The sequence below is a fragment of the Vicugna pacos genome, chromosome 1 (assembly GCF_048564905.1).
Source record: "Vicugna pacos chromosome 1, VicPac4, whole genome shotgun sequence".
Taxonomy (NCBI): Eukaryota; Metazoa; Chordata; class Mammalia; order Artiodactyla; family Camelidae; genus Vicugna; species Vicugna pacos.
The window spans coordinates 121892763-121917758 of NC_132987.1; the positions used below are offsets into that span (position 1 = coordinate 121892763).

Genomic DNA, 24996 nt, shown 5'->3' on the forward strand with positions numbered 1-24996 from the left:
GAGTTGAATACTCGCTTGCAGGCATAAGCGTCAGTCCATCCTTTGATGAAAATAGTGTCCTGACTTAGGGGACCCCCCCGAAGCAGGACCCCAGGGATGAGACCAAGACCAGGGTCTCTCAGCCTGGTCTTAACCTGGTTTGTTCATTTCGCACCCATTTCAAGCGAACACTTCTCCTGGTGAACTGCTCTGCAGAGGACCTTAAAATGCAAAGCTTTTATCTTAATGAAATTTTTTTAACTTAAAAGCTTATCTTAATGAAATTTTAATCCTTGCTGGGAAGGCTGTGGTTTTGCAACCACTGAGCCCTTCATTGCATTTTAATGCCCTGAGAACACGTACCCCCTTTTCCTTTCGGGGATAAAAGACTCTGTCCTGTGTCCTCAGCCGGTGCGCAGGGACATGGAGAGAAAGCAAGGCGTGGGTGCGGAAAGAGTGGAGATTCAGCTTCAGGGAATGGGAGGGGAAGGGGCTTCCCTCCTAAGGGGCCACACAGATGATCGTGATGCTTCTCTCTGGGCCACAGAACAGACCCGCCACGTGAGTCATCTGTGGTGGGCTGACTGAGGGTGAGACCCTGAGTATTTGCAGCCTAGAGGGAGTGGGAACCACTGCCCAGGCCAGCTTTCCCCCGGGGGACGTGGGAGCCCCCAGTTACCGGCCTCGCATATCCATGGTAACCCCGTTGTTTCTCTCTGTCACCAGTGGAAGGACTGAAAGTGGTGGAGATTGAGAAATGCAAGAGCGACATTAAAAAGATGAGGGAGGAGCTGGCAGCCAGAAGCAACAGGTAAGGTCCGAACCGGATGAGCCCTGGGGCAGAGCTCCATGTGAACATACGGGGGTGGGAGGGGCTGCGTCTTCCCAGAAGCAAGGTTGAAGGTCTGACTCAGCTCTGGCTGGGGTGGCACCATCTGGGATTTGCTTTTCGATTACACAGCTTTCTTATCATAAAGGAGCGTTTACGGCAGATGGAGGCCAAGAGGATGACGTCACAGGGAGGGAGAATGACCTTCCTGCAGATCAGTGTTAGGATTCACTTCTCTCCTTGAATGAAGTTGACACTGATTTCTTAAGAAAGAGGGCAATCAAAGCAGAACAGCCTTTGGCTTACAGGGGATGAGTGTCCGGGTGCTCCAGAGGCCCCGCTCCCATGGGGATGTGCCCACAGCACAGAGCAGCAGGTCAGGGGAACTGTGCCACGAGGTTCAGCCATTCTGGACACAGAAATCACTTGTCCTGCGGAACAAGGGTCCCTCCACATGTGCCCTTGGGGAGCCAGCGTGAGGTGGACCAGGTTTCCAAAATTCATGGAAAAAATGCCGCCTGCCTCAGAAGTGAGGTTTGGGCTACAGCCGGACCCTCTACCAAAGCTACAGCCAAAGCAGATGTTCAGGCTGAGGACAGAAACGCACAAAGTCAGCCAAGATGATGCTGGACGCTGCACACGCATTGAGCACCTGCAGCGTGCGGGGCTCCATGCACCAGGACCCGCTCACACCTGTCTGCTCCCCTGGGCTTCTTCACGCCCATGGTTACCATCCAGGGGGCCACTGAGGATGCTGCGGTTACAGCCAGACCTCAGAGGATTTAATGGGACTACTGGACCTGAGAAGCCCTGTGCCAATGCACCAAATTGTCCTATGGAGAACATCTAACATCTTGAAGCTCATCCCCTATGTTTTAAAAATTGAGAGCAACCTGCTTCATGTGGAGTGTGGCCGAGTGGAAGGGCCTGCGGGGCCGGAGGCACAGGGATGCTGATGGCGGCGACTTGGTCCCACCGGAGTACGGCAGGGCTGGCAGCCTCGCGGCAGGCCCGGGGAGTAGCCTCACGGGCTCAGAGCCACATCTGTGTGTGTCTTACCGGGACGCTGCCGAGTTCACATCCCACATACTTGTCGGCTGATTTGGATTTCGTGATGTCTCAGTCCATTCGATTTGGAGGAAGTTGGGTGAAGGAGTTTGTGACAACAGAAAATTGCGAGCGAATGATTCATCCCCGCACCCCCATAGTGAGAGTCTGTTTGGGGTCAGGAGAGAGACCCTCATGTAACCCGGAGGAGCCCTGGAGTTGCCCGGCAACTGCAAGCTGCAAGGATGCTGGGGCCACCATGCCTCTGGTCACAGTGTCACCCTCGGGCTCAGCCCTCTAGCTGCCCTTGCGCCCCGGCTGCCACGTGCTGGACCTCCATCCTGTGGCCAGTCCTGATGCCCGGGGGAGAAAAGCCAGTCAGCCAAGCCCTACCTCAGTCCCTCTGCCACCAGCCCCACACTGGCAGTCGCAGCCATGTGCCGTGTCCGCTGGGGCGAGAGGGTGGTGCCTGGTGGGCCGCGGTCCCCACAGGTCCCCCTCTGTGGGATCGCCTCACCCACAGATGTGCTGTGTCCAGAGAGCCCACAAATCACTTACAGGAGGCAGTTTGGGGTTTGGTTTGGGGGGGTTGGTGTAGTTGATTTACAGTATTATGTCAGTTTCAGGGGTACAACCTTGTGGTTCAAAAGCAGGAGGCATTTTGTAAGGCAGCCTCTCCTCCCTTCCCAAGTGACTAAATCCAGAGCAGCCAGGGGTAAGTCGCCAGCCCCCGCCTGGCTGGCCTGCCCTGTCGTGTCGCCGGCCCCCTCTGATGCGCACCCCCCACCCCTGTTCCGTGGGAGCCGGGCGGGGGCAGGGTGACATGCGCCCCTGGTGTGGTTTCCCGCGTGCGCTGGCCCCGCAGGGCAGGTTGCAGGAAGAAAAACAAACTTCCGCCCAAGTGGTACTAGTTTCCTGTGGCGGCTGCAACAAAGCGCCGTGGTGGAGCGCGTGCCCAGCGTGCCCAGCGTGCCCAGGCCCTGAGCTCAGTCCCCACCACCTCCATTAAACAAATAACCCTAATTGCCTCCCCCACCCCCCAGGTATAATACAGTGAAAAAGAAAGTCTTCAGGAAACAAAAGCACAGACTGGAGCGCTGACATGGTAGGGCTTTGCGGTTCAAAAGCAGGAGGCATGCCAGGGGTCTGACGCGGGCACCTGGGGGGCCCGGCTCCCGGGAGACTGTCCCAGGCGCTCTTCTAGCTCCTGGCGGTTCTCAGCGGCGCATGCCGGCCCTCGGCTCGGAGAGCGCCCCTCCGGTCTCCGCCCCCGTCTTCCCGGGGCCGTCTCTCTGTGTGTGTCTGTCTCTGTCGCGATGTCCCCTTTTAAAAGGGCACCAGTCACATTGGGTCTGGGGCCACCCCCCTCCAGTATGGCCAGTCTGAACTCATTACACTTGTAACAACCCTGTCCCCAAGCGAGGTCACCGTCGCAGGTGCGTGGGGCCAGGACTTCAGCATGACTCTCGGGGGTCGCCACGCGCCACCTGGGGAAGAGCCGCCCAGTTTCAGAGCTCGTGGGAGGCGAGCTGTCACCTGCGGGTGTCCGTCGCGGGTGGAGCGGGCCGAGCTGAGCCTCGTCCCGGCGGCAGGGCCTCCTCCGTGCTCCCCCAGGAAGCACGTTTTTGGAGCTCACAGCGCGATAATCCGAGAGGAGCCTCCCCGGTGCCCTGACTGCTCCTGGAGGCAGCGTGTTCTCGGCAGGCAGTTTGCACAGCATCCCATGTAGGTGAGAGACGGGTTATTGTGACTCTTCAGTCAAAACAGAATGGCGTGAGAGCTCACACACTGCGACGCAGCTGGGAAAAAGAAATCCAGTCTCAGGGCTCAGGTCTAACCCACAGCAGCCACCCCGGGCCCTGGCCCAGGGGCCCAGACAGCCGTGCCCTCTCCTTCACGGAGGAATGGATGCAGATGGAGGACAGGCCATTTGCACCGCCCCTTCTGTCTCTGTTGACGGCGGGGCTCTGCTTTAATCAGGTGGAGGGGCCGTGTAGCCATTCAGCCTCCTGGGACCAGGCTTGTTACCTGGGACCTCGCCCGGACTGCAGGGGCGGGGGCGGGGAGAAATCACACGTGACGACGTCAGCCCAGCTGCTCAGGGATCCTGCCTGGGGTGGGGGGGCAGAGAGGGGATCAAAGGCACCAGGCTGGGGAGGAGGGGGACCCACTCAGGCGGCCAGGAAACCTTAAGTGCGGACCACCTTCGCCCACATGAGCATGCCACAGCGGGTCCTCAGAGCTGGGGGTCCAAGTGGACCACAGCCACCTTGCCCTGGGGGAGTGGGGTCAGTGATCCGGTCGGGCGCAGACCCACAGACACCCCCCAAACAGACTGCAGTCCCCTGAGACACATGCCCTGGGTCCCTCTTGGGTTTTCCGCCATGAACGAAGAAGGTGATTGCCCACATGTAGGGCAGGGCCGGGCCTTGCTGAGCACGTGCCTGCACGGAGTGGAGCTTGCTGGTTCACCCCGGCGGGGGCTGCAGAGCACAGGGCGGCATCTGAGGGTTCTGGGGTCTGTAAGCGCCACTTTCACCGCCAATAAACGGCCTTGACCACCGGACAGAGCCCCAGAGGAGGGGAGGCTGGGAGCACAGAAAACGAAAGCAAAAGCAAGCCCCAAATAGAATGAAAGGGAAAGGCACTGTCATCTGGGGGAGGCTGGTTCCCATGGCAACGGGGCGCAGAGGGAGCAGGCGGGGGGCGCCTGGCCGAGGTGGGGCGGCCCTGGCAGGAGGCACCAGGCCCCAGCAGACGCTCCCAGTGCTGGGATGTTCGAGGAAGCAGCTGGATTCCCACACCTCGCGTGTTGAAAGCTTACACAGCCCTCCGGGGAAGGCGCAGGACTTCCCTGGACAGCCCACGCGTGGGCGTGTGTGCAAAGAGGTTAAAAGCAGAAAAGGAATCATGATGACACCGTGTTCTTAAGACCAAGTTCCCCTGCTCAGGAGTGTGTAAACGGGACTCCCCTCGCTTACAGGGGTGACCATGGAAATCGCTTGCTTGGTGCCTTTTCTTGGTTTTGTCACTCTTTCACTACGTCTGTCTTAAAAGACCCTCCACGCATGAAGCAAGTCTGATGATTTTTGCAAACATCGGCTCAAGAGAAGGAATAACAGCATGCCAAGAAAGTAATACCAAATGCTCTTTTTGCAAAAAGGAAATAGACGTGTTGTTCCGAGTCTGTCAGGCCACGTAGCCTCCTTATAAAACCTCCCGCCTCTGCTGACGGGGGCGTGAATCCGTGGTGACGCAGGGACCGCGACACTCCCAGCGGGAATCCGGTCCTGAGCTTCCCAGGTGTGTTTCTAGGAACAGAGTCCCACCGAGTTTTGACAAACGGCTAAGAAATACTGTGTTGTAACCTCTTTTCATTTACAACGTTGTGAGCAATAAATAGATCAAAACGTCACCGACCTGCAGCATCATACGTTTGTCCAGAAAGCCGTGGGGTCTGCACCTGCTTTCATCTTGTAGTCTCGTGTCTTGGCAGATGGTTTTGCACAACCTTTTAGGACGTACTGTACACAAGGAAGAGTCTTCCCTTTCACCTGAAGTCCCCTCGCCCCGCACAGCGCTCGTAACCGTCTCAGAGCCCACGTAACGGTCCACCTCGCTGATGTGCCGTAATGGTCTCAGCTGTTTCCCATCTGGGGACACCCTGCTGGCTTTCTGGTTTGATTTCATGGTTTTGCAGCAACAGATAACGCAGAGATGAATACCTTCGCGCTGTTGGCTTGCATCTAATTCCTTTCTTAAGGTAAATTTCCCAGAGGAGACATGCAGCTTAAAGGACGCTATGCTATGGTATTAAACTGCTCTTCCGGAAGATGGAGCTGTATTTACAAACCGCATGAGCTTCTGTGCTGGCCCCACCCCCAGCCTGGGGAGTCTCACACAAAGTGGGTGTGGACCTACCCCCCTTCCCTGCTGTCCTCCCTGTTCAGGGGAGGATGGAGAACACCTTCAGTTAAGGTGCCCAGGTGGAGTGCCAGGTCTGGGGCAGCCCCCACCTGCAGCCTCGTGCTATGACCCACAGGCCAGCACACTCACCCCTGACGTTGGGAAGGGGCTCCCCCTAAAACCACTGGGTTCTTTTTGTTCTGTTCTTGTGGGGGATGCCTTGATGTTAAGTAACGAAGAGCAGTCAGGTAGCGGGTTCGTCTCTCAACATGTGTAGTGCAGACCGCTGGGGACACCCTGCAAGTCCATCGCGGGAGGCGGGGTGGGTGACGTGCGGCCCACCCCTCCCGGGGCCCAGAGGAGGACTTGCTCTTTCGTGAGGTTGAGCTCTTTGAGGCAGAAGCAATGAGTTGGTGGCATGTTCAGTAGGAAAAAACAAATTGCCAAAGAGCAAGTTTGGTGCAGTTCCATCCTTGTTTGAAGTACCAGGAGCGGGGGAGGGAGAGCTCAGTGGCAGAGCGCGTGCCTAGCGTGCGCGAGGTCCTGGGTTCCATCCCCAGGGCCTCCGTTTGAAATACATAGATAAACCTAATTACTTCCCCCCGCAACAAAAGCCCCAGAGGCTGCCCGCGTGCGCCTATGCCGAGCACAATTCTAGGAGACTCCAAAACTTAACAGAAGGCACTTCCAAGTGTGAGACTCAGAGGAAGGAGGTGGGTGAGATGGGGATGACTTTTTTTATTTCTTTTCTTTTTAATTTTTTTTAGAATAACTGTTTTGCTTGCGTCACTGAAAAGAGTTTTCGGAGCTTCTCTGAGATGAAGGTGGTGGGTTTCCCAAGGCCTCAGGGTCGCCTCGGGTGGTGCAGGCGGAGCGCTCCCGGTTTGGCCACGCGGCATCCTTGGCTTTATGACTTATTCTTCCGTAACAAACGAGGCCAGAGGGGCTCGTGGGGTTTGGGTTGGGTTGGGCTTTGGGGTTTTTTGTTCTTGTTGCGATGAGAGCCCCACAGGCCGCCGCCCGGGTGAACACCAGGGCCGACGCGGTGGTGCCAGAACTGATCTTGGCTCTTCTCTGCAGGACCAGCTGTCCCTGTAAGTACAGTTTCTTGGATAATACTAAGAAGTTGACGCCGCGACGCGATGTCCCCGCATATCCCAAGGTAAGATGAGGTCCTGCCTCTGAAGAAATGGGGCTGTGTCCACAGCCCCAGGGCGCAGGTCCCCACCCTCAGTCACCCTGGCCTCCTGGCCGCCGACTGTCTGCACATTTGCAAAACCAGCTCCCTCCAGGGCCCTGGGCTGTGGGACCCTCCTGTAATTCTTAGGTGGAATGTATTTTCTCGGTGACATTTGTGTAGCAAGAGTGGCCCCAGGCCAGAGCTGACTGTGCCGAGAGATAAGGCCCCTCGCTGGTGTCCACCCGGCCCCCCACCGCCCCCTTGGCCAATGGTTTATACACTCAAATGTTGCTTTAAAGAACTTTCACTTTTAACTCATTTATTTAAAATCTGCTTCATTGCATCTCCCGGCCCTGAACAGTATGGAGCTATAGAAGTTTTGCTTTATTGTCACAAAGAATTTCTCAGTTACAGGGGACCCCGGGCCCTTGTTAAAGCAGCGGTGCCCTGGGAACTGAGGGAGGGGTCTTCAAACAATTACAAAAGGAGGGTCTGGTGCTGGTGGTCACCCCGTCACCAATGCCTTCAGCCGGTGACTGAGAGGAACCCAGCCCCACTGATTGACGCGCCCTCGTGCTCAGATTTGGGCTTTGCAGCAGCCGGGACCCTGCAGACGGGGGCCTGGCCGTGCACAAGGCAGATCCCCCTGCTGTCCCTGCAGCAGCAAAGCCCCCCAGAGTCTTTTCCCATATGAGCACGTGGCCCACGTCTCAGGACCCTGTCCTGTCCCGGGGTCCCAAGGCCCAGCCTGGGGCCAAAAAAAGGATGCCCAACCTCCACTGCAGATCCCTTTTTAAAACACAAACAGAAGGACCTCAGAGACAAATATATCTAATTCTCAAACACTGTGACTGTCTTCTGTCTAAAATCTGCTCTTTCTTATAACAGTGTGACCTGAAATCTGACCTTCCCCAGCTCCAGCCCCCTCAGCGAACTGCAGTCAGAGCCCATAGCTAAGCCAGTGACGGGCTCCCCCCGCCAAAAAGCCGTCACAATAGCTTCCTGGCCAGTATTTGAATTTATGCCAAGTAAAAAAACATTCCCCTTGACTCCACTTCACTGCACGTCTGTCAGTCAGGTTTATCGAGGTGTCATTAGCATGCAGTAAAGGCCACCTTCCGTGGGTGCCCTGTGCTGTGAAGTGCGACAGACACACAGCCACGTAGCCTCCCCCACAATCAGCTGTAAATGTTCTTTCTGTCTCCCCAGAAGTCCCCTCGTCCCCAGGGTGGTCATTCCCGGAGACCTTGCCCTGCCCCCGGCCACCGCGGGTGGGAGGTCTGTCCCCACAGTTTCATCCTCTCCAGAATCCTCGTGGGATGTAGCCTTTGGGTCCGTGCGCAGGTGTCCTGGGTGGGGGTGGGGAAGGCACCGTGCCTTTGTCTCAGGGCCGGCTGATGCCGCTCCCCGTCCTCCCCAGTACCTGCTCTCCCCCGAGACCATAGAAGCCCTGCGGAAACCCACCTTCGACGTCTGGCTCTGGGAGCCCAACGAGGTGAGTGAGGGGGCCGCCCAGGGGCCAGCGTCTTGGGGACCAGACGGGGGCGTCCCCGTCGCTCTCCTCCTTGGCTTCTCCTCTCTCTCCCAGGACACGGAAGCCTGGCGACACGGGCCGGGGAAGCACAGACCCCGCCCCCACCCGGCCTGGCCCTGGGCAGGGCCCGTGCCGGCCTATGTCCCGGGGTGTTTTCTAGCGAGTAAACCCAATGACACGTCCAACCAGTCAGCGCGTGGGAGCTGCGAGTTCAGGGGAAGGGGGCATTTTAAGCATGTGGCCGCCACCTGCCGGAGCTGCGTGATCAGGGATGGACGGGGCCGGGGAGCGTGGCCGGAGGAGCCAGAGTTACATCTTCCAAAAGAAGCAGGAGGACCTCTGTCTCAGCGGCTCCCAACAACGGGGGGCCTGTCCCCGGGGCTCAGGACACACGGACCCCTGCTGGACGAGAGTCACCACTGAGCACATCCAGAAAAGTCACGTTTGGCCCCAGCCCCTGGGGGGTGAGAGCAGACCTGGGCCCACGGCAGAGCCTCTCCGCCCCCGTGTCCTCCAAGCTCGGGCTGCCTGAGGCCGGAGAGGGGCGCGCCCTCACGCTGAGAGTGTAGACGCCTCGGGATGGGAAGGCGCCTCCGTCCTACATCAGTCCGCACGCGGGGAGTGCGTGCAGCTGCCCTCAGGGCCGGGGTGGAAGGAGCGACGCTGCCTGTGCGGCTGGCTGCTGGCCCGGCGTCCACCAGCATATCCCAGGGGAGAATGGGAGGGGTTCCGGCGCTTCCGAAAAGCCTGCGGCCACCTGCGGTGGCAGCCAGAGGTGCTCAGAGACGGAGCCCTGGCCTCTGGCACATCTGGGCACGTCGTGGATTTTGGAGTGCTGGCAGCGAGGATGGCACTTGAAAGCCTCAACAGCCCACCAGCCCCCGAAACTGCATCTGGCCGCCCCCGGAGCAGCTCACATCCCGGGAACATCAGGACTCCGGGTGGTGGTGGCTCACCTCTCCCCCTCCACGCGTGGGTGATGCGCGCTTGGTGTCGCCTGGGGCCGCGCCCGGCGCCCTCTGATCACACACCCCCCACGGAGGTGGCTGAGCGCCAGCTTGCAGCTGCGGGGCCTCCGGTCTCTCAGGCGTCCTCCACGCTCTCCACCACCCGGCCGCCCAGACCCCGACCCGCCGCCGCGTCCGGGCCGCCAGCACGAGAGCAGATGCACAGACGTGTCACTCCTGCTCCGGAGCCGCCATGCAAGCGGCACCAGATGGTTTCGTCTGCCCGTCACCTCCGCTTCTTGACTCTGATTTCACAGCAAACATTTCAGCTCCTCGGGGTTGCCCAGAACCCAGAATGGGCGGGTGGAGCAAAGGTGTCAGGCGGTGAGAGATCAGAGCTACAGCGTCCAGTCCCAAGGGCCAGCATCGAGGACGATGTGGGGACCAGAAGCTCTGGACAGTGAGCCCCCTGGCTGGCGACAGAGCTGCCGGCAAAGCTAGGGGGATCCGGGCAGCAGCCTGGACACCAGCCCTCCCGTCCTCAGGCCGGGACCCTGCACCCTGACCGTCCTGTAAGGGGCTTCTTCAAGGCTCTGGTGTCCAAGCCCCGGGCCCAGTCTGCACGTGTGCTGCCCCCTCGAGGACGACGGGTGTGTGGTTACCTTCAGGGACTTTCCATCTGGGACATCACCCCAGTTCCCACTGCATGGGGGAGCGGGGCAGGGGGGCGGTTTCCAGTTGTCCGGGTGGACTCTTTGTGATGCCACGGAAGCCTCTGCTCCCTAAGGTGTTCCTTTCATGGGCACTGACGCCTGGTTATGGCGTTGGATTTGCAAAACGCACCTGACTTGTGTGTCCAGTTCTCCTACGTTGTGCAACAAGTGGAAATGAGTTTCCCGCAACGTGTGCCCTGTAACAAACACCGCAGGCGCTGAGGGAGCGGAGTGGGGGCTTCTGAAGAATAGGGGAAACCTGTTCTCACCGTCTGGAGGCTGGAAGTCCAAGATCAAGGTGTGGGCAGGGCCAGTACCGTCTGAGGCCTCTCCCCTCGGCGTGCAGACGGCCGTCTCCTCCTGTGTCCTCACGTGGTCGTCCCCCGTGCGTGTCTGTGTCCTGGTCTCTTCCCATAAGGACACCAGTCCTAGCAGACGAGGGCCCACCTCAGTCACCTGCTTCAAGGTCCTCTCTCCAAACTGTCTCACTGGGGTCAGGGCCTCAACACAGTGATTTAGGGGTCACAGTTCAGCCCCTGAGACACCCTTTGGGAGGAGAAGGTCATCCGGCGAACAGAGGCAGACAGGAAGCAGCGCCTGTGCAGACACCAGGGCGGCAGGTGACGGGACGGACGGAGGGCACGGGGCGGGACCGGGGGGTCGGGGGAGTGCAGCCGGTGTCTGCCCTGTGCCCCCCGGCTGATTCTGTGTCGTCCCGGCTTGGCAGATCCCCATCCCCCCTGGGCTCTCGCCCAAGACCTGCCTTCCCAGAAAGCAGAGCCCACTGGGTCAAACTCTCACTTTTTAAAAATCGTTTAATCTTTCTTCCCTAGCCTAATTAGACGCGAAGCTCTGAGGGGTGTTTAAACAGATGGCAACCATGAATCCTCTTTGGGACTGGAAACAAAATCAGTTCCAGCTTGAGCGGGGATTTCTGGACAAGGCAGCTCAGAGGGGAAGTGCCCCAGAAGGAGGGCCGGCTTCTGGGCACTGCAGTTAACACATTAAAGAGCGTGACCCCGCAGCCGGGGGCCCCTGGGGAGCGGGGTGCCGCACGTCTGGGATGTGCGTCCTCGAGCTCCTCCGTCTCCCAGCCTCAGGCACGTCCAGGGCCAGGTCTGCTGAGGATGGAACTGAGTCCCGAACCTCACACTGTGATGCCGACCCCCTGAGGTGGTTCCTCACGTGAATAAATAAGTGAAATCCTCTCCAGTGCGGCCATTGGGTGCAGTGTCCCTCTCACCCGGCGTGTCCCCTCCTGCAGAGAATCCCATTGACTTCTGAACCCCGACTGCTCTTTCAAGCCCCCACATCCTTCTGGAGGATCCTGAAAACCCCCAGTCAGCAGGCTTCGCTCTCCAGGACCCCCAGGAGGGGCCTGGGGAAGCCACCCGGCTTTCCTGCAGGCTCTCCCGGGCCGTGGGGGCCTAGCCTGGCCCGGTCATGCTGTTGACCGTCCTGCTTCTGTGCCCGCAGATGCTCAGCTGCTTAGAGCACATGTACCACGACCTGGGCCTGGTCAGAGACTTCAGCATCAACCCTGTCACGCTCAAGAGATGGCTGGTGAGTGTCAGGCCCTCCTGACCCTGCACACGGTTTCACAGAGTCCCACGGGAATGGCCCGTGGGTGCCTCCCTGATGGGGATGCACAAGGCAGCATGTGTGTTGGGGGGGTGTCATGCACGCGTGTGTCTGTGTGTGTGTGCATGTGTGAGCATGTGTGCGTGTGCATTTGTGACTGTATGCATGTGTACATGTGGGGTGTGTGCACAATTGTGATTGCAGGTGCCTGCGTGTTTGTGGTGGTACATGTGTAAGTGTAAGCATGTGAGTGTGTATCTGTGGTGTGTACACGTGTGTGTATGCGTGTGTGAGGTGTACATGTGGGGAAGGATACCGGTACGTATGTAAAGGAGTGTGTGTTTCGCAGCAGATCTTTCTTTGAAACACAGTATTGCTGAGAACCAAACATTATAAGCGTGTTGAAGGTTTGCTGGTGACTGGAGCCCCTCACGTACCCCCAGCCCCCTCCCAGCTTCAGGTCCCCGGATGGCCCCTCTGGGGATGGCTCAGTCCACAGGCCCAGAGTGGAAGCCACAGCGTGGCCCTAGGACGCCCTCAGGCTCCAGGGCCCCCTGTCCGCACCCTGGGGAGACGGGAGGCCCAGGCCGGGAGCAGGCGGTTGGCGACAGGGACAAAGTGCCCGGAGCCTGGAGGGGCGGCGGGTGACGGGGCGGCGGCTGGACCCTGCCCTCTCATCCCACAGCTCTGCGTGCACGACAACTACCGGAACAACCCCTTCCACAACTTCCGGCACTGCTTCTGCGTCGCCCAGATGATGTACAGCATGGTCTGGCTCTGCGGGCTCCAGGTGTGCGGCGGGGGGGGGGGGCCTCCCCTCCCTGGGAGCCCCGCCCCTCCCAGGGAGCCCCGCCCCTCCTGGGGAGCCCTGCCCCTCCCGGGGAGCCCCGCCCCCTGGAGCCACACCCCTCCCTGGGAGCCCTGCCCCCACCTGTGTCCATGACAAGCGCCCCGCCCTCCTCCCCCTCCTGACCCAGAGAGGTGGGTCCCCTCCCGCCTGGCCTCGGCCCACCCGGATCCCACCGGGTTACGACCCCTCCTCACCCCACCCACCCTCTCTCTGATCCAGGAGAAGTTTTCCCAGATGGATATCTTGATCCTGATGACAGCGGCCGTCTGCCATGATTTGGACCATCCCGGCTACAACAACACGTATGTTCGGAGTCTTTATCTCCTTCTTCCCCCTCAAGGGCACTCTGAGCATCAGAGGTGAACTTTCCAGCTCAACGCTCTGCAAGTTCCAAGCTGCAGCTGTCGGTGAAGGCTTCTCAAGCCCCCGGCTCCACCTCCATGGGACATGGCTCCCCGATTTGGGGCTTTGTCCAGGGCCTTGACTCCCGGGACAGGACCCCTGAGGGGGGCTGACTCACCCCTTTGTGGTCCCGGCCCCAGGTCTGCATCTGCACAGGCAGAGCCTGGCAGCAGCAGAACCTCCCCTCCCCCCAAAGCAAGGAGTGACGCCCACCCACATGGGGACCCCGTTCTCTGGGTCTCACTCCCCCGAGGGCAGCCTCCCGAGTGAGCAGAGAGAAGGGGCTAAGACTCACTGAGTCAGAGAAGGGTATGGACGAGTGAGAGGTGGGAGGGTCCAAGGCAGGGCAGGGCGCAGGGGCCAGGAGGACCGGCCAGCTTTGCTGGACCGCACATCCAGTCCCGCCGCTGGGGGCGAGGCACAGAGATCCACCCCAAGTACCTGCCGGAGTCCAGGCCACGCGGTGTTGGTTTGTGTTCACAGCAATGCATGGGTTGTTCTGTTGAATCTGTGTGTTCGTGTTTCAAATTTTATTGTGTGTGATGACACCAGATACGCCAAAGAACCGGGTGGTGGTTTGTCAGTACCAGAGTGGATCCCAGGGCGGGGACGTCTGTGCTCCCCAGAGGAGGCGGCGTCCCCTCACCTCACACTCGGAGGACGTGCCGAGGACAGGCCAGCCAAGGGCCGAGCCCACAGCCCCTGACGTGAAAATACATACTGACCCCCCACCACCACAAATTGAAAATGCTCACGGGCCCTGACCACCCTCAGGGCACGTGGCGGGGAGGCCCTGAGGCTTCTTGGTGGCACCTGCCATTAGTACTGTGACATCTTGGAGGCATCTAGTTAGCAGGCAGCAGAGCATCAGGAGAAGGGGTTTCTGGGCACCAGCAGGGTGTGGTTGCCCCCAAGAGCCCCATCACTTCCAGCCTCTAAACACCCGGGCGTTGCTGCCCTGACTCACAGGAGCCTCCAAGCGCGGATGCCTGAGGCTCCCTCTGCTCTCTCCTGCGATCCCAGGTACCAGATCAATGCCCGCACGGAGCTGGCCGTCCGCTACAATGACATCTCGCCCCTGGAGAACCACCACTGTGCCGTGGCCTTCCAGATCCTCACCCAGCCCGAGTGCAACATCTTCTCCAATGTGCAGCCGGACAGCTTCCGGCAGATCAGACAGGTGTGCGGGGTGGGGGCTCGCTGCTGCAGAGTGGGGGTTTCGGGGGAGATGGTGAGCAGGACCAGAGAGTGGAAGCCCCCTCTGCTGTGGCTGAGGCTCCAGGGAGCTCTGAAGCACAGCTGTGCCCACCAGGCACCCTGGAGAACCAACCTGCCCACCTCCTCCAAGACCATGTGGCCCCAGGAAGAGGTGTGCACGTGGCGTGCACACCTGCGTGGGCTTCCACGCAGCTGCACCTCACGGCCACCATTTACTTTAACCCTTTGAGACAAGTCCTTTCTGATGTCGCAGCCCAGGAAAGCGAGGCTGACAGAGGGGAGGTAACTCGCTCACCCAAGGAGGCGGAGTGTGTCCATGTGGGCCCCGGACGGACACGTCTGCTCCGTCCAGCAGGGCAGAACCCTGACCGCTGGCCCCTAGGTCCCCTCCTGTCCCCGGCCACCCCGTGAGCCAGTCAGCCCCACCTCCCACTTCAGAAAAGAGACTTTTCACTCCTCGGGGCACGTTGGGAGGAGGGTGAGGGTGGCCACCTGTCCTCAGGCAGACATTCCAAGTCACCCACAGTGGTGCCCGCACACACGGAGGTCCCACTGAACACCGCCCTGTGCTTCACCCTCCGACACTTGGTTGGGGTGGGGGGTGATGTCAGAATCAGGTCCTGAGGAGCGAGGCGGGCTGAATGGTAGCCCCTCCAACCAAAAGAAAAGGTGTGTCCACCTCCTGACCCCCCAGGACCTGTGACTTATTTAGAAAAAGAGTCTTTGCAGGTTTAATTAAGTCAGGAGCTCTGGGTCAGATTATCCAGGTGGGCCCAATCCAGTGCCAAGTGTCCTTATAAGAGACACACAGAGGAAGGACACAGACACAGAGAGGCTGTGTGACGACAGAGGCAGAGACGGGAGTGATGCAGACACAAGCCGTGGAGCGCGGGGGGGGGGGGGTCGGGGGGCACCAGACATCAGGGAATGGAGCCTCCAGAGGGCAGGCTCCCCGGCCTCTGCGGGTCTCAGTGTCTTTGTGAACATGAGGAGGGGATTCCGAGGCACGCCCACAGCGCTGGCGTGAGGACCAGCTGAAGTGATGCGGGCGGCCCCGCACACAGTCGGCACTCACTGCCCAGCTGTCGCGATCGTGCCCCGTGTTGACGCTTTGCTGTTTTGCTTCTCAGGGGATGATCACGTTAATCTTGGCCACAGACATGGCAAGACACGCAGAGATTATGGATTCTTTCAAGGAAAAAATGGAGAATTTTGACTACGGCAATGAGGAGCACGTGACCCTCGTACGCAGGCTTGTCTTCCCTCTTTGGGGGCTGGTGGGTGAGTCCCACCCTCCGGCTCAGACTGGAAACCAAGAAGCCAAAATTCATAACCTCACCTCGGAGTGAGGTGTCGCTGTCACAGCTCTTACCGGGAAAGCCCCCTGTCGGGACCCCGCCCCCCAGGTTAAAGGCAGCCTTTTCCTGTTCCTCCATCTCATTCTGATTTGAAGGCGATGAGTGGGTGAAGGCAGTCCCTCTGGCTCTGGTTTGCTGAGAATAAAGTTGGTTCTCCCATGAAGGCCCAGCCCCAGGAAACACACTGAATCCCAGCCTCTGGGCAGGCACCTTGGGGACCCGGTGGGACCCCACGCCTCCCACCTGTGCCCCCACCAGCTACATTTCAGGGCGCCCCCTGCATAACCAGGGCGGGGGGACCAGAGAAGGGCAGGAACCTCACCCGTGATGGGGGTGTGCCCACATCTGCCCTTCGGAGAAGGGAAAACTCGGGAAGACTTCCCGCCCTGGTCTCCAGAGAGAGACGGGGTTGGTTCTACAAGCCTGGTCTAAGGGCGAGGTCTACTCTCTGACAGCCTCGCTTTCTCAGAAGTGTTAACATCCACACCGTCACTTCCGTCACCATGTGTTCATCAGCAAGGACAGTCCTCTTCGATCTGGCTGGACTTCTGTCCTCAGGAGGGGCTCGTCCACTCCACAAAACTGAATTATGGCTAATACACACAGTGTGCAGGGGAGGACCTCCAGTTTTTAATAACTGAACAGCGGGAGAGCCTGTCCCCCCAAGTCAGGGCCTCCCAAAGCATCCGATCCCAGATGCAAGAGAGACGCAGTCTGGTGCAGGGAGTTCCTTGTTCCTGGAAACAGTGGGACGGGGGAGGTGCCGCCCTGCCCTCTAAGATGCCGAGAAGGCCGAGCAGGGTCTGGGCGGGGACACATCTGGAGATGGAAGATGGAAGGGCAGACCAGCCCCATCCATTGCCAGTTCTTTGCAGAGGGAGGGCCAGCTGGGACGGAGCGATGGGGCAGGAGCCCAGAGGGTGGCGCTGCCAGTGTTCAGGGGTCACTTAGGGCAGCGGGCCACTCAGAGTGACCATCACGTCTTTGCAGGCCAGGGGCAGAGAGAGGCACGGGCTCCCCAGGGCCTCATCCATCCACACCCCACTGCCCCCCACCCCAGGGCAAGTGTCAGTGACCTGCACACGGACGGAGGGAGTTAGTCTCCTGGGAAGACGAGGACGCGGCCGGGCGTGGGGCGTGCAGGGGGCACCGTCTGGGGCTGGTGTCCGGGAAGGCTGGCAGGAGGGGCCAGGGCAGGACCTGGACGGTCACACGTCCAGACGTGGGCGGCGAGGAGGAGGGGGCTTCTGGGGGACAGTGGCTCAAGCCGGGCAACAAGTGAAGGACAGCGGGGACGGTACATCACTGCTTTCCTAGAGCTTTTGGGGGAACTGGAAGAACAGATGGATTTTGATACAGTTCGTGGCAAGTCGAGGGTAATTTTTTAAAGTCACACAGTCTGATGCTGTCTGCTCAGGACTGCCGGTCACAACCTAACGTGTGGATGCGGTGCTGCTTATCTGCGCCCCCAGGCGAGCTGCGCTTAGGCTCCCGGGAGAAGTCGCGGCCGACCTGCAGCTGCAGCGCTGTGGCCGCCGCCTAGCCACCGGGAGGGCTTTGCGATCGGGGCTCTGTGTGTTTTCCTAGCTGTGTTTTATTTGAAGCCTTTCAAAGGTAGATGGTAAATGAAACACCTTCACAACTGGAAATGTGGATTAGGCAGCTTCAGGTGAAATTAGTTTTCCCTTTGATATAAAAATAAAAGTTTATCCAAATATGAGGAAAAAAAAGGCAGGAAGCCCAGGGTCCCGGCAGAGGCCCGGCTAACACGGGGCGGTGCCAGGCTTGGGACCAGAGGGCAGAAGCCAAGGCCACCTCGACCTTTGTGTAACTGTGTGCCCCCAGGCTGGGGCGGGATTCTGCCTTGGACGCCCCTTCGGTCAGCAGGCGGGACCGTGGTTCCCCATCCTCCTTCCCTCCCCGGTGCTCAGGGAGGGGGTGCCGAGCCCAGGGGGTGTCCTCCCTGCTTTTACGTGAGGGTCCCCTTCCCCCTCTGTTTCCAGCGGGCCACTTCTGTGCCCAGGGGCCCCAGGACCCTCCACCTTACCTTTTAAAGCCCCGCCTTCTGGCAGTGCTGTGTCTGCGTTTCTTAGTATTGTCAGCGTCCAAAAGGTACACTTGAACTTGTCAGTGTGTGGTTTGTGGGACCACCGTCCATGTTTTAAAGGGGCTTGCCCACGCCTCGAGGCCCCACCTCTGGGAAGATGCTGACCGCCAGGGGTGCGGTGATGCCCCGCAGCGGCGGGACCGGCCTGCGTGGCGGTGCTGATGCCCCCTCTCCCTCCAGCTGAAGATGGTTCTGATAAAGTGCTGTGACATCTCCAACGAGGTCCGCCCGGCAGAGGTGGCCGAGCCCTGGGTGGACTGCTTGCTGGAGGAGTACTTCATGCAGGTAAGGGCGCTGCCCAGCAGCCACCCTCCCGTGGCTCCTTCCCCCCCTTCACCGGGTTCGTGTCGAGGACGTGGCAGGCTGGTGCCAGGGTGGCCGCGTCACCAGCCCCCTGAAGCCGTGACAGCGGGCACACGTCAGCAGTGAAGTGGGTTTGAGGCACAGAAGACGGGGACCAACGGGAGCAGCGCGTGTCACGCTGCCCCTGTGACCACTGGCTCACCCGCTGAGGGGGCCCCGGGGCCCGCAGGGGCCAGGAGCGGGAACCGTGGAGGCAGAGGGCCCCCGGGGGAGGTCAGCCAGCAGCAGTTCCCGGGAGGCTCTGGGACGGACAGCCAAGCCAGCCCAAGATGGAAGATGCTGGAAGGGACAATAAGCCGCTTGTTACAGCAGCCTGAGGAGCCGTGGGGGCTGGGGGCCTGCGGCTGAGCCCCAGCCCCCCACCCCCACCCCGGCACAAGCCTGCAGGCCCAGCTGGGCAGCACGCAAGGCGGCGTCCTCTTCCCCCGTGGCCGCCGAGGTGCTGGCTGCGCGGCGGGTCCCCCTGGCCTGGTAGCTGTTTCCTCTTTCTCGCGGGATGTTGACCCTGAAAGCTTCCAGATTCGGATGGTTTTCTGTCTTTAACGTCGTGTCTCCTGCATTCCCCGCAGAGCGACCGCGAGAAGTCAGAGGGCCTGCCTGTCGCCCCGTTCATGGACCGGGACAAAGTGACCAAAGCCACAGCCCAAATTGGGTTCATCAAGTTCGTCCTGATCCCAATGTTCGAAACGGTGACCAAGGTGAGCCGCCATCACCACGAGCTGGTGACCCGAGGATGGGAAGTACATGTGTGTGTGCACACACGCACGTGTGCTTGGGCCACCTGCCCAGTGCCCCACCTGAAGTCCCCCCCCCACCTTAACACCAGCATGTCCAAAACAGACTCCCCTCTCACCTCCCCACCCATCCCTCCTGCCCCGCCGGCCACGCCAGCAGCAAAGCCACAGAGCTGCACGGCTTCCCCTTCCTCAGCCACCTCGGCCAGGAGACCCTCGTCCATGGTGTCTCTGGGAGACACCCCAGGCCCTCCCTGCCCCAGGGCGCCGCCCAGGGGCCTCTCATGCTTGCCTTCAGAAGACCCTTCTCACCTGCCCGCGCCTCCATCTCACCCCCCCCCCCACCCAGCACAGGGCTGTCGCCAGGTTAGTCCTCAGCCAGGAGATGGTCTCTGCCTCTCTCCTGAACCTTCCGTGGCTCCCCACTGCCCCTAACACAAGACAAGCCACCCCACCTTGTGCACAGTCCCCCACCCTCCCTGGCACTTCCATCTCGCAGGACGGCCCACAGCTCCTGGTCTCGCCTTTTATATACCTCCACCTCTGAGCTCAGGCGCCCCATGCCATCCCCAGTGGCCTTCCATAACTGCCTCAATGTGTCCTTCCTCAAACTCCACCACTCTGTCGCTTCTCTTAAGAACCTGCCTTCCTGTATGAGCGTTCCTTCCACAACCACAGACCTCGCCTGGGCCGGCAGGTGCAGGGGCACAGTGAGGGGATGACGGGCCTGCTCTCCTCCAGCCGCAGGAGCAGAGCTGGGGCTGGAGAAGCCTGGGAGCACTGCAGCTGAGAGCTATGTGCCCAGGGCTCCGTGGGACAGGGATACCAGGGGCATGCCTCCCTGGGGCTGGGGAGGTCGCAGGTGAGGGGGCAAGTAGCTCCCTCGGAGCTGAGTCTTAAAGACAAATGGATGTTCGCCAGGTGGGCCCAGCACAGCGGGAGCTGCAGGAGGGAGGCAGAGCCACAGGGCCGGCCTGGGATGTGGTGTGAGCAGAGCCGGGGCCCGGGGCCCCCCAGGGGGATGGCCTCGCTTCTCCGGCCACAGGGCTGTCGGGGGCTAGTGGGTGAGGTTGGCGTTTGGATGATGAGAGTCTGCAGGATGGACAGTCGGGAGTCCCAGGAGGCAGAAGGAGGGGAGCAGCTTCTGCCAGGTCTACGTGGAAAACATGAGAGAAGGAAACAGCTCAGATGCGTGGGTGGCAGCCGCGTGGGCTCCATCCAGGAGGGCTTCCAGGAGCCATTGACCAGATGGCATCAAACCTTGGGCACCTTGGATTCTGCCACAGCCACGGCCCAGGAGCCTCCAAAGGTCCCCTTGGACAGAAGCACGTTTCCTGTGCGGCTGGTCCCCCCAGACGCACGGGGCCTGGCGCGGTTTTGCTCACGTGTTTTCCGTAAGGAGGACGGACTGTTGATGGCATCCGTCTGCGTCTCTCCCAGCTCTTCCCTGCAGTCGAGGAGCTCATGCTGCAGCCCCTGTGGGAATCCAGAGATCGCTACGAGGAGCTGAAGCAAATAGACGACGCCATGAAGGAGGTGAGACGGGAGTGTGCACAGGGCCTACACGGCCGGCCGCACCGGCGAGAGGCCCTCGGGGCCAGAGCCCGTACGTCCCACCGAAAAGCCGGGCCGGGTCAGACGAGGGACTCTGTCTTCGGGGAAACCATGCTGCGTGGAATGCAAAGTCCCGGAGGGAGTCGCCCACGGTTGCGATGGTCCTCGTGGGATCACAGCCTCATGGCTGCTCACACTCCCTCGGAGCAGCGCCCCGGCCCCGCGGGGTCCCTGTCCTCCTCCTCCTCCTCAGGGCGACCTTGTTCGGAGGGAGGGCAGTGGAAGAGATGCCCCGCCCCGGCACAGGGAAAGCTGCCACTCGGGACCCAGCCACACATGGCACCCGCAAAGAGCGTCAGGAGACTGGCTCTGGCTCTAGGTTGCTGCTGGGATGGGTCCTGTGTTTGAGGGAGGGGTCAGTTCACGGCTCAGAGCTGGAGTGGAGGTTTTCCCAAAAGCCCCCAGAGTTGGTCTGGCCAAGTCAGGACCCCAGTGTGTGCAGAGCTGCGTCAGGCCCCCTGCCGCCTGAGATCACCGCAGACCCCCACCGTGATGTCTGCAGCCCCTCAGGTGTGGCCTCCCCTCCACTACCGTCCCCACCCCCCCTCCAAGCCCCCGATGCAGCTGGAACAGCCTCCCTGCTGCCCGGTGCTTTGTCCCCGTCTGGCCTTGGCCAGCATCCCCCCGACTCCAGGGCCCCCCTGACCCCCGTGCTGGTACCAAACCAAACTTGGTCCGCTCACCTGAACGCAGTGAAGCCAATCTGCTGCCCCGGGTTGTGGTGAAGGAAAGTGCCGTGTCCACAGCAGCCGCCAAGGAGCCCAGGGCAGTGGGTTTCAGCAAAGCATTTTTAAAGGCGAGGTGAGGGCGGGGCGTCCCAGGGTAAGGGATCAGCTCAGGCACAGTCCTTGATTGGTTGACGGTGAGGTCACAGGGCGGTGTCACAGGGGTTACTGTTATCCATCCTCAGGCGTCAGTCAGTCTGGGGGCTGCATGCTCATGGCATCTCCCACCGTGCCCCTGCCCCGCGGAACCCCCCGTGTCGCCCTCGCCCCTCAACCTCCTTTGTGCATGAGATGCAGGACACGCTGTGCCGCTCCGTACAGGCTTACGGGTCGCTCAGCGATCCAGGCCGGCGACCGATTTCTCTAGTTGGATTCTTCTCCCAGAAAGTCAGACAGGTTCGGAAACTCTGAACGTCTAAGAGCAAATGACGAAGAGAATGGATGTAAGAGGAGATGTCCCCTGGCCGAGTCGTCTCCCCGCCCCGCGGCTGACCGGAGGCTAAAGGGGCTTGACCCCCTTCCCCTCATCCCCGGCCAGCTGCACGCCATCCCCACGGAGGCCCTGAGTCTCCAGGTCCCAGCAGGGCTGCGAGGACCCTCCAGGGCCCCTTCCTGTCCCCAGAAAGAACAGACCCACAAAAGAGGTGAAAGGGCATGGGCTCCCCCCGCCCCTGGTGCACCAGGGCTGCCCGTGGCGGCCAGCGTGGGCTCGCGGTCCAAGTCCAGACGGTGTCGGGCCGGTGGGGCCTCCAGCCGCGGGGACAGTGGCTGGCGGTGCAGAGCCATGTCTGGGATGCTCACACTGTGTGTGTTGGCTCGCCAGGGGTAGACCTCAGTGGCCTCACACATCTTAGCATCTTCAGTCCCAGGAAGCTCTTAAGCAGACAGGTGGTCACTCACACACTGTCTCCTGGAGCCTGACTTTGGCCTTTTTATCCTCCGCCCTGGTTCCCGCAGAAGGCTGACAGCCTGACATCCGGGGGCACCAAGTCGAGAGAGAAAAGCAGAGATGTGAGAAAGAGTGAAGGTAAGGCTGTTCCGAAAGATGTCTCAATGCTTACGTAATTCAGACCCAGATGGGGACGGCACAGAAATCCAGGAAGAAGGAAGGAGGGAAGAGGGGGAAGGGACAGAACCTGAATGACGGAATCTTCTTAAATAAGTGAAGCTTTGCTTCCTTGCGTACTTATTAGCATTAGGCTCTGAAAGGCCTTAGGAAACAGAGGAAGATCAGTGATCACAGGTGCACCACTTGCCAGGGAAAGCACTGTTTGAAGGCTTTTCAAAAATAAAGTTTCTGCTTTCCTCACTGCAAGCCCTTCCGGTGCCCTTTGGGGACTGGCCGTTCAGTTAGTCCAGGCAGAAAGCAACCAGCCCCTCGGCCTCCGCGAGACGAGGCCAGCCACCCACGTGCCTGAGGATCGTTTGAGAGATTCTCAGAAAACATTCAAGGCACGGGGCGCGAGGACTGGGTGTGGTTTTGGGGAGGAGCAGAGACAGCCCCGGCGTCCGACAGTCCCTGCTGTGAGTCCGGGCTTTGCTAATCACAAGCTGCGTGACGTGCGCAGGCGTCTGAACCTCTCTGAGCCACAGCCCCCGTCTCTAAACTAGAGGTGACAATCCCCCTCCTCTTGTTGCTTGAGTTTTTTACTAATTTTTTTAATTGAACTGCAGTTGATTTACAATGTTAGTTTCAGGTGTACAGCAAAGCAATTCAGTTACACGCATACTTTTTTTTCCAGATTCTTTTCCATGATAGCTTACTACAAAAAATTGAATAGAGTTCCCCGTGCTGTACAGTAGGTCCTTGTTGTTTATCTGTTTTATATATAGTAGTGTGTATCTATTAGTCCCAACCTCCTATTTTATCCCTCCCCACCTTTTCCCATTTGGTAACCATAGTTTGTTTTCTGTGTCCATGAGTCTATTTCTGGTTTGTAAATAAAAGTTGTATCATTTTTCCAGATTCCACATATAAGTGATATCATATGATATTTGTCTTTCTCTGATGTACTTCACTGGCTATGATAATCTCTAGGTCCATCTGTGTTGCTGCAAATGGCATTGTTTCATTCTTTTTTATGGCTGAGTAGTGTTCTGTTATATGTATATATACCACATCTTCATCCAGTCATCCTGTTGTTTAGTGATTAAACGAGCAGAGTTCTGGGACAGAAGACGTGCTCCTTGTCTGTGTGTGATTTGTGGCACTGCCTGCACATTTCCAGTCCCACAGACACAAACCAGCATTCTTTCTCCTTTTCCAAGCAGACTGTGCGTGAAGAAAGCAGAGACCGGCAGGATGCTGTCTGGACCCGACCAGCTGAGTTTTGCGGGATCCTCCGTGCAGGGAAGAGTTGGTTCTGAGCACCTGACATCACAAGATCACATTTTCTAAGAACCGTTTTGTTCACTGATACAGAAAAAAAAAAAGGACTTCACGATGCTGTACAGAATTTTTATTTTTAAGCTGTCTTTTAAATAATATATTCTTATACAGAAATGGGTACTGTACTTCTTCTTTAGTTGAGTTGTGTGTCCTGGGCTGCTTCTGATAAACCCCAGAAATCTCCCCCGGTTCTTGCGTGGAGACGAAGACACTGCTCTTCTCGCAGTGTGTCTTAGAGCAGTGGCCCAGGGATGTGATGCTGGCCTCCCGTGTGTAATTCAGCGTTAAAACATCAGAGCAGTCCCCGGAGCGCGAGGACGTGCATGCCCCGATTGTGAGCTGTGAGGGGGACATCAGCGGCGGTGCTGGGGACATGGGGTCAGTCGGGCCGCAGGCAACCTGAGCCCGTGAAATCCATGCGGGATATTGATGACCACAGGCTGGAGCCCTTTTCCAGGGGTGGGAAATCCACATCTAAATCGGCAGATAGGAAAAGGACTGCGTTTACTCAGCACATTTCAGGGTCTCCATCTCAGGAGATGGAAGAGGCGGTCCTTCTCTTCCTGCCTTTGTTTTGGGGACAAGCGTTGGGGACGTTCTGGGTGGCGCAGCACCTGCCAGGGAGACCCAGCCCCAGGCCGGTTCATGGTTGAGCTTTGTGAGGCTGCACGCGGCTCTCCTCTCGCCCTGAAGCCCTGCCCACGTGCGTCCAGGCTCCTCGGTGCGTCCCGGGGCTGTGGGCGCCGTCTCTGCTCTGCAACCTGACTTAAAGGCCGTCGACATATCTGAGATCTGTGGACCTTTCATTTGCAAGTCGGTACGGTTTCCTTGGAGCATCTGTTCCCTCTCGGTGAATTCCAGAAGATTGCTCCCCATCTTTGAATAATTCATTTTTGAGCTGTGAAATTTTCCATCTCTTCTTGGATTCAGTTCAGTACAGACAGGGGCCTCGGGTTCTGCTTCTCTTCTTGTTTTTCTCATTTTTCATTTTTATCCTGCTAAAACCAAGACATCCTGCAGCTTTGGCTAAAGTACAACCCAAACTTAGTAGGTGCTGAGATACTGGTGCCCGTCAGCCTGCAGGTCGTCCTGTACAGGCGACTCCCCCTCGGAGACAGCGCTTCCCAGAGGGACTGCCGTCTGCCGCGGTACGCCGGTGCCTTCCTCCGCACACTTCCCCCTCCCACACCTCGCACAACGATTACTGAACTAGCACTCATGCACACATGCGCAAACACACATATGCACAGATACTCACGATCACACATAGACCCACACGTATGTCCACACAGGCATACATGTGTCACGTGTGCATACATGCATGCAACCACAAATGTGTGACACACGTGTCCACACACATATACATGTACAATCACACAGGTGCTCAGGTGTCCACACATGCAATCACACATACACACATGTCCCCACACACAATGCTTATGTGCACGTGTACCCATGATCACGTGTACACACACATGCGTGAACATGTGATCGTACATGGCACATGTGTCCACACATCC

General features: G+C 59.2%; 1 protein-coding gene across 6 annotated transcripts in view; it reads left to right on the forward strand.

The window, feature by feature from the left end:
- The window catches only part of PDE9A (phosphodiesterase 9A), a 91634-nt gene extending 68040 nt beyond the window's left edge, over positions 1–23594 (forward strand). For 3 of the 6 annotated variants that reach the window (XM_072969705.1, XM_072969729.1, XM_072969737.1), the window contains 13 exons: positions 706–790; positions 6842–6923; positions 8362–8436; positions 11612–11698; positions 12402–12506; positions 12786–12868; positions 13992–14148; positions 15317–15430; positions 17832–17936; positions 18584–18712; positions 20189–20284; positions 22045–22114; positions 23356–23594. In XM_072969705.1, the coding sequence (XP_072825806.1) occupies positions 706–790; positions 6842–6923; positions 8362–8436; positions 11612–11698; positions 12402–12506; positions 12786–12868; positions 13992–14148; positions 15317–15430; positions 17832–17936; positions 18584–18712; positions 20189–20284; positions 22045–22114; positions 23356–23369 (1202 nt within the window). In that variant the 3' untranslated portion in view covers positions 23370–23594. Of the gene's footprint in view, positions 1–705; positions 791–6841; positions 6924–8361; positions 8437–11611; positions 11699–12401; positions 12507–12785; positions 12869–13991; positions 14149–15316; positions 15431–17831; positions 17937–18583; positions 18713–20188; positions 20285–22044; positions 22115–22829; positions 22887–23355 lie in introns of all 6 variants that reach the window. The other 3 variants (XM_072969718.1, XM_072969709.1, XM_072969724.1) reach the window with 3 other exon arrangements.
- Positions 23595–24996: the final 1402 nt, after the last annotated feature.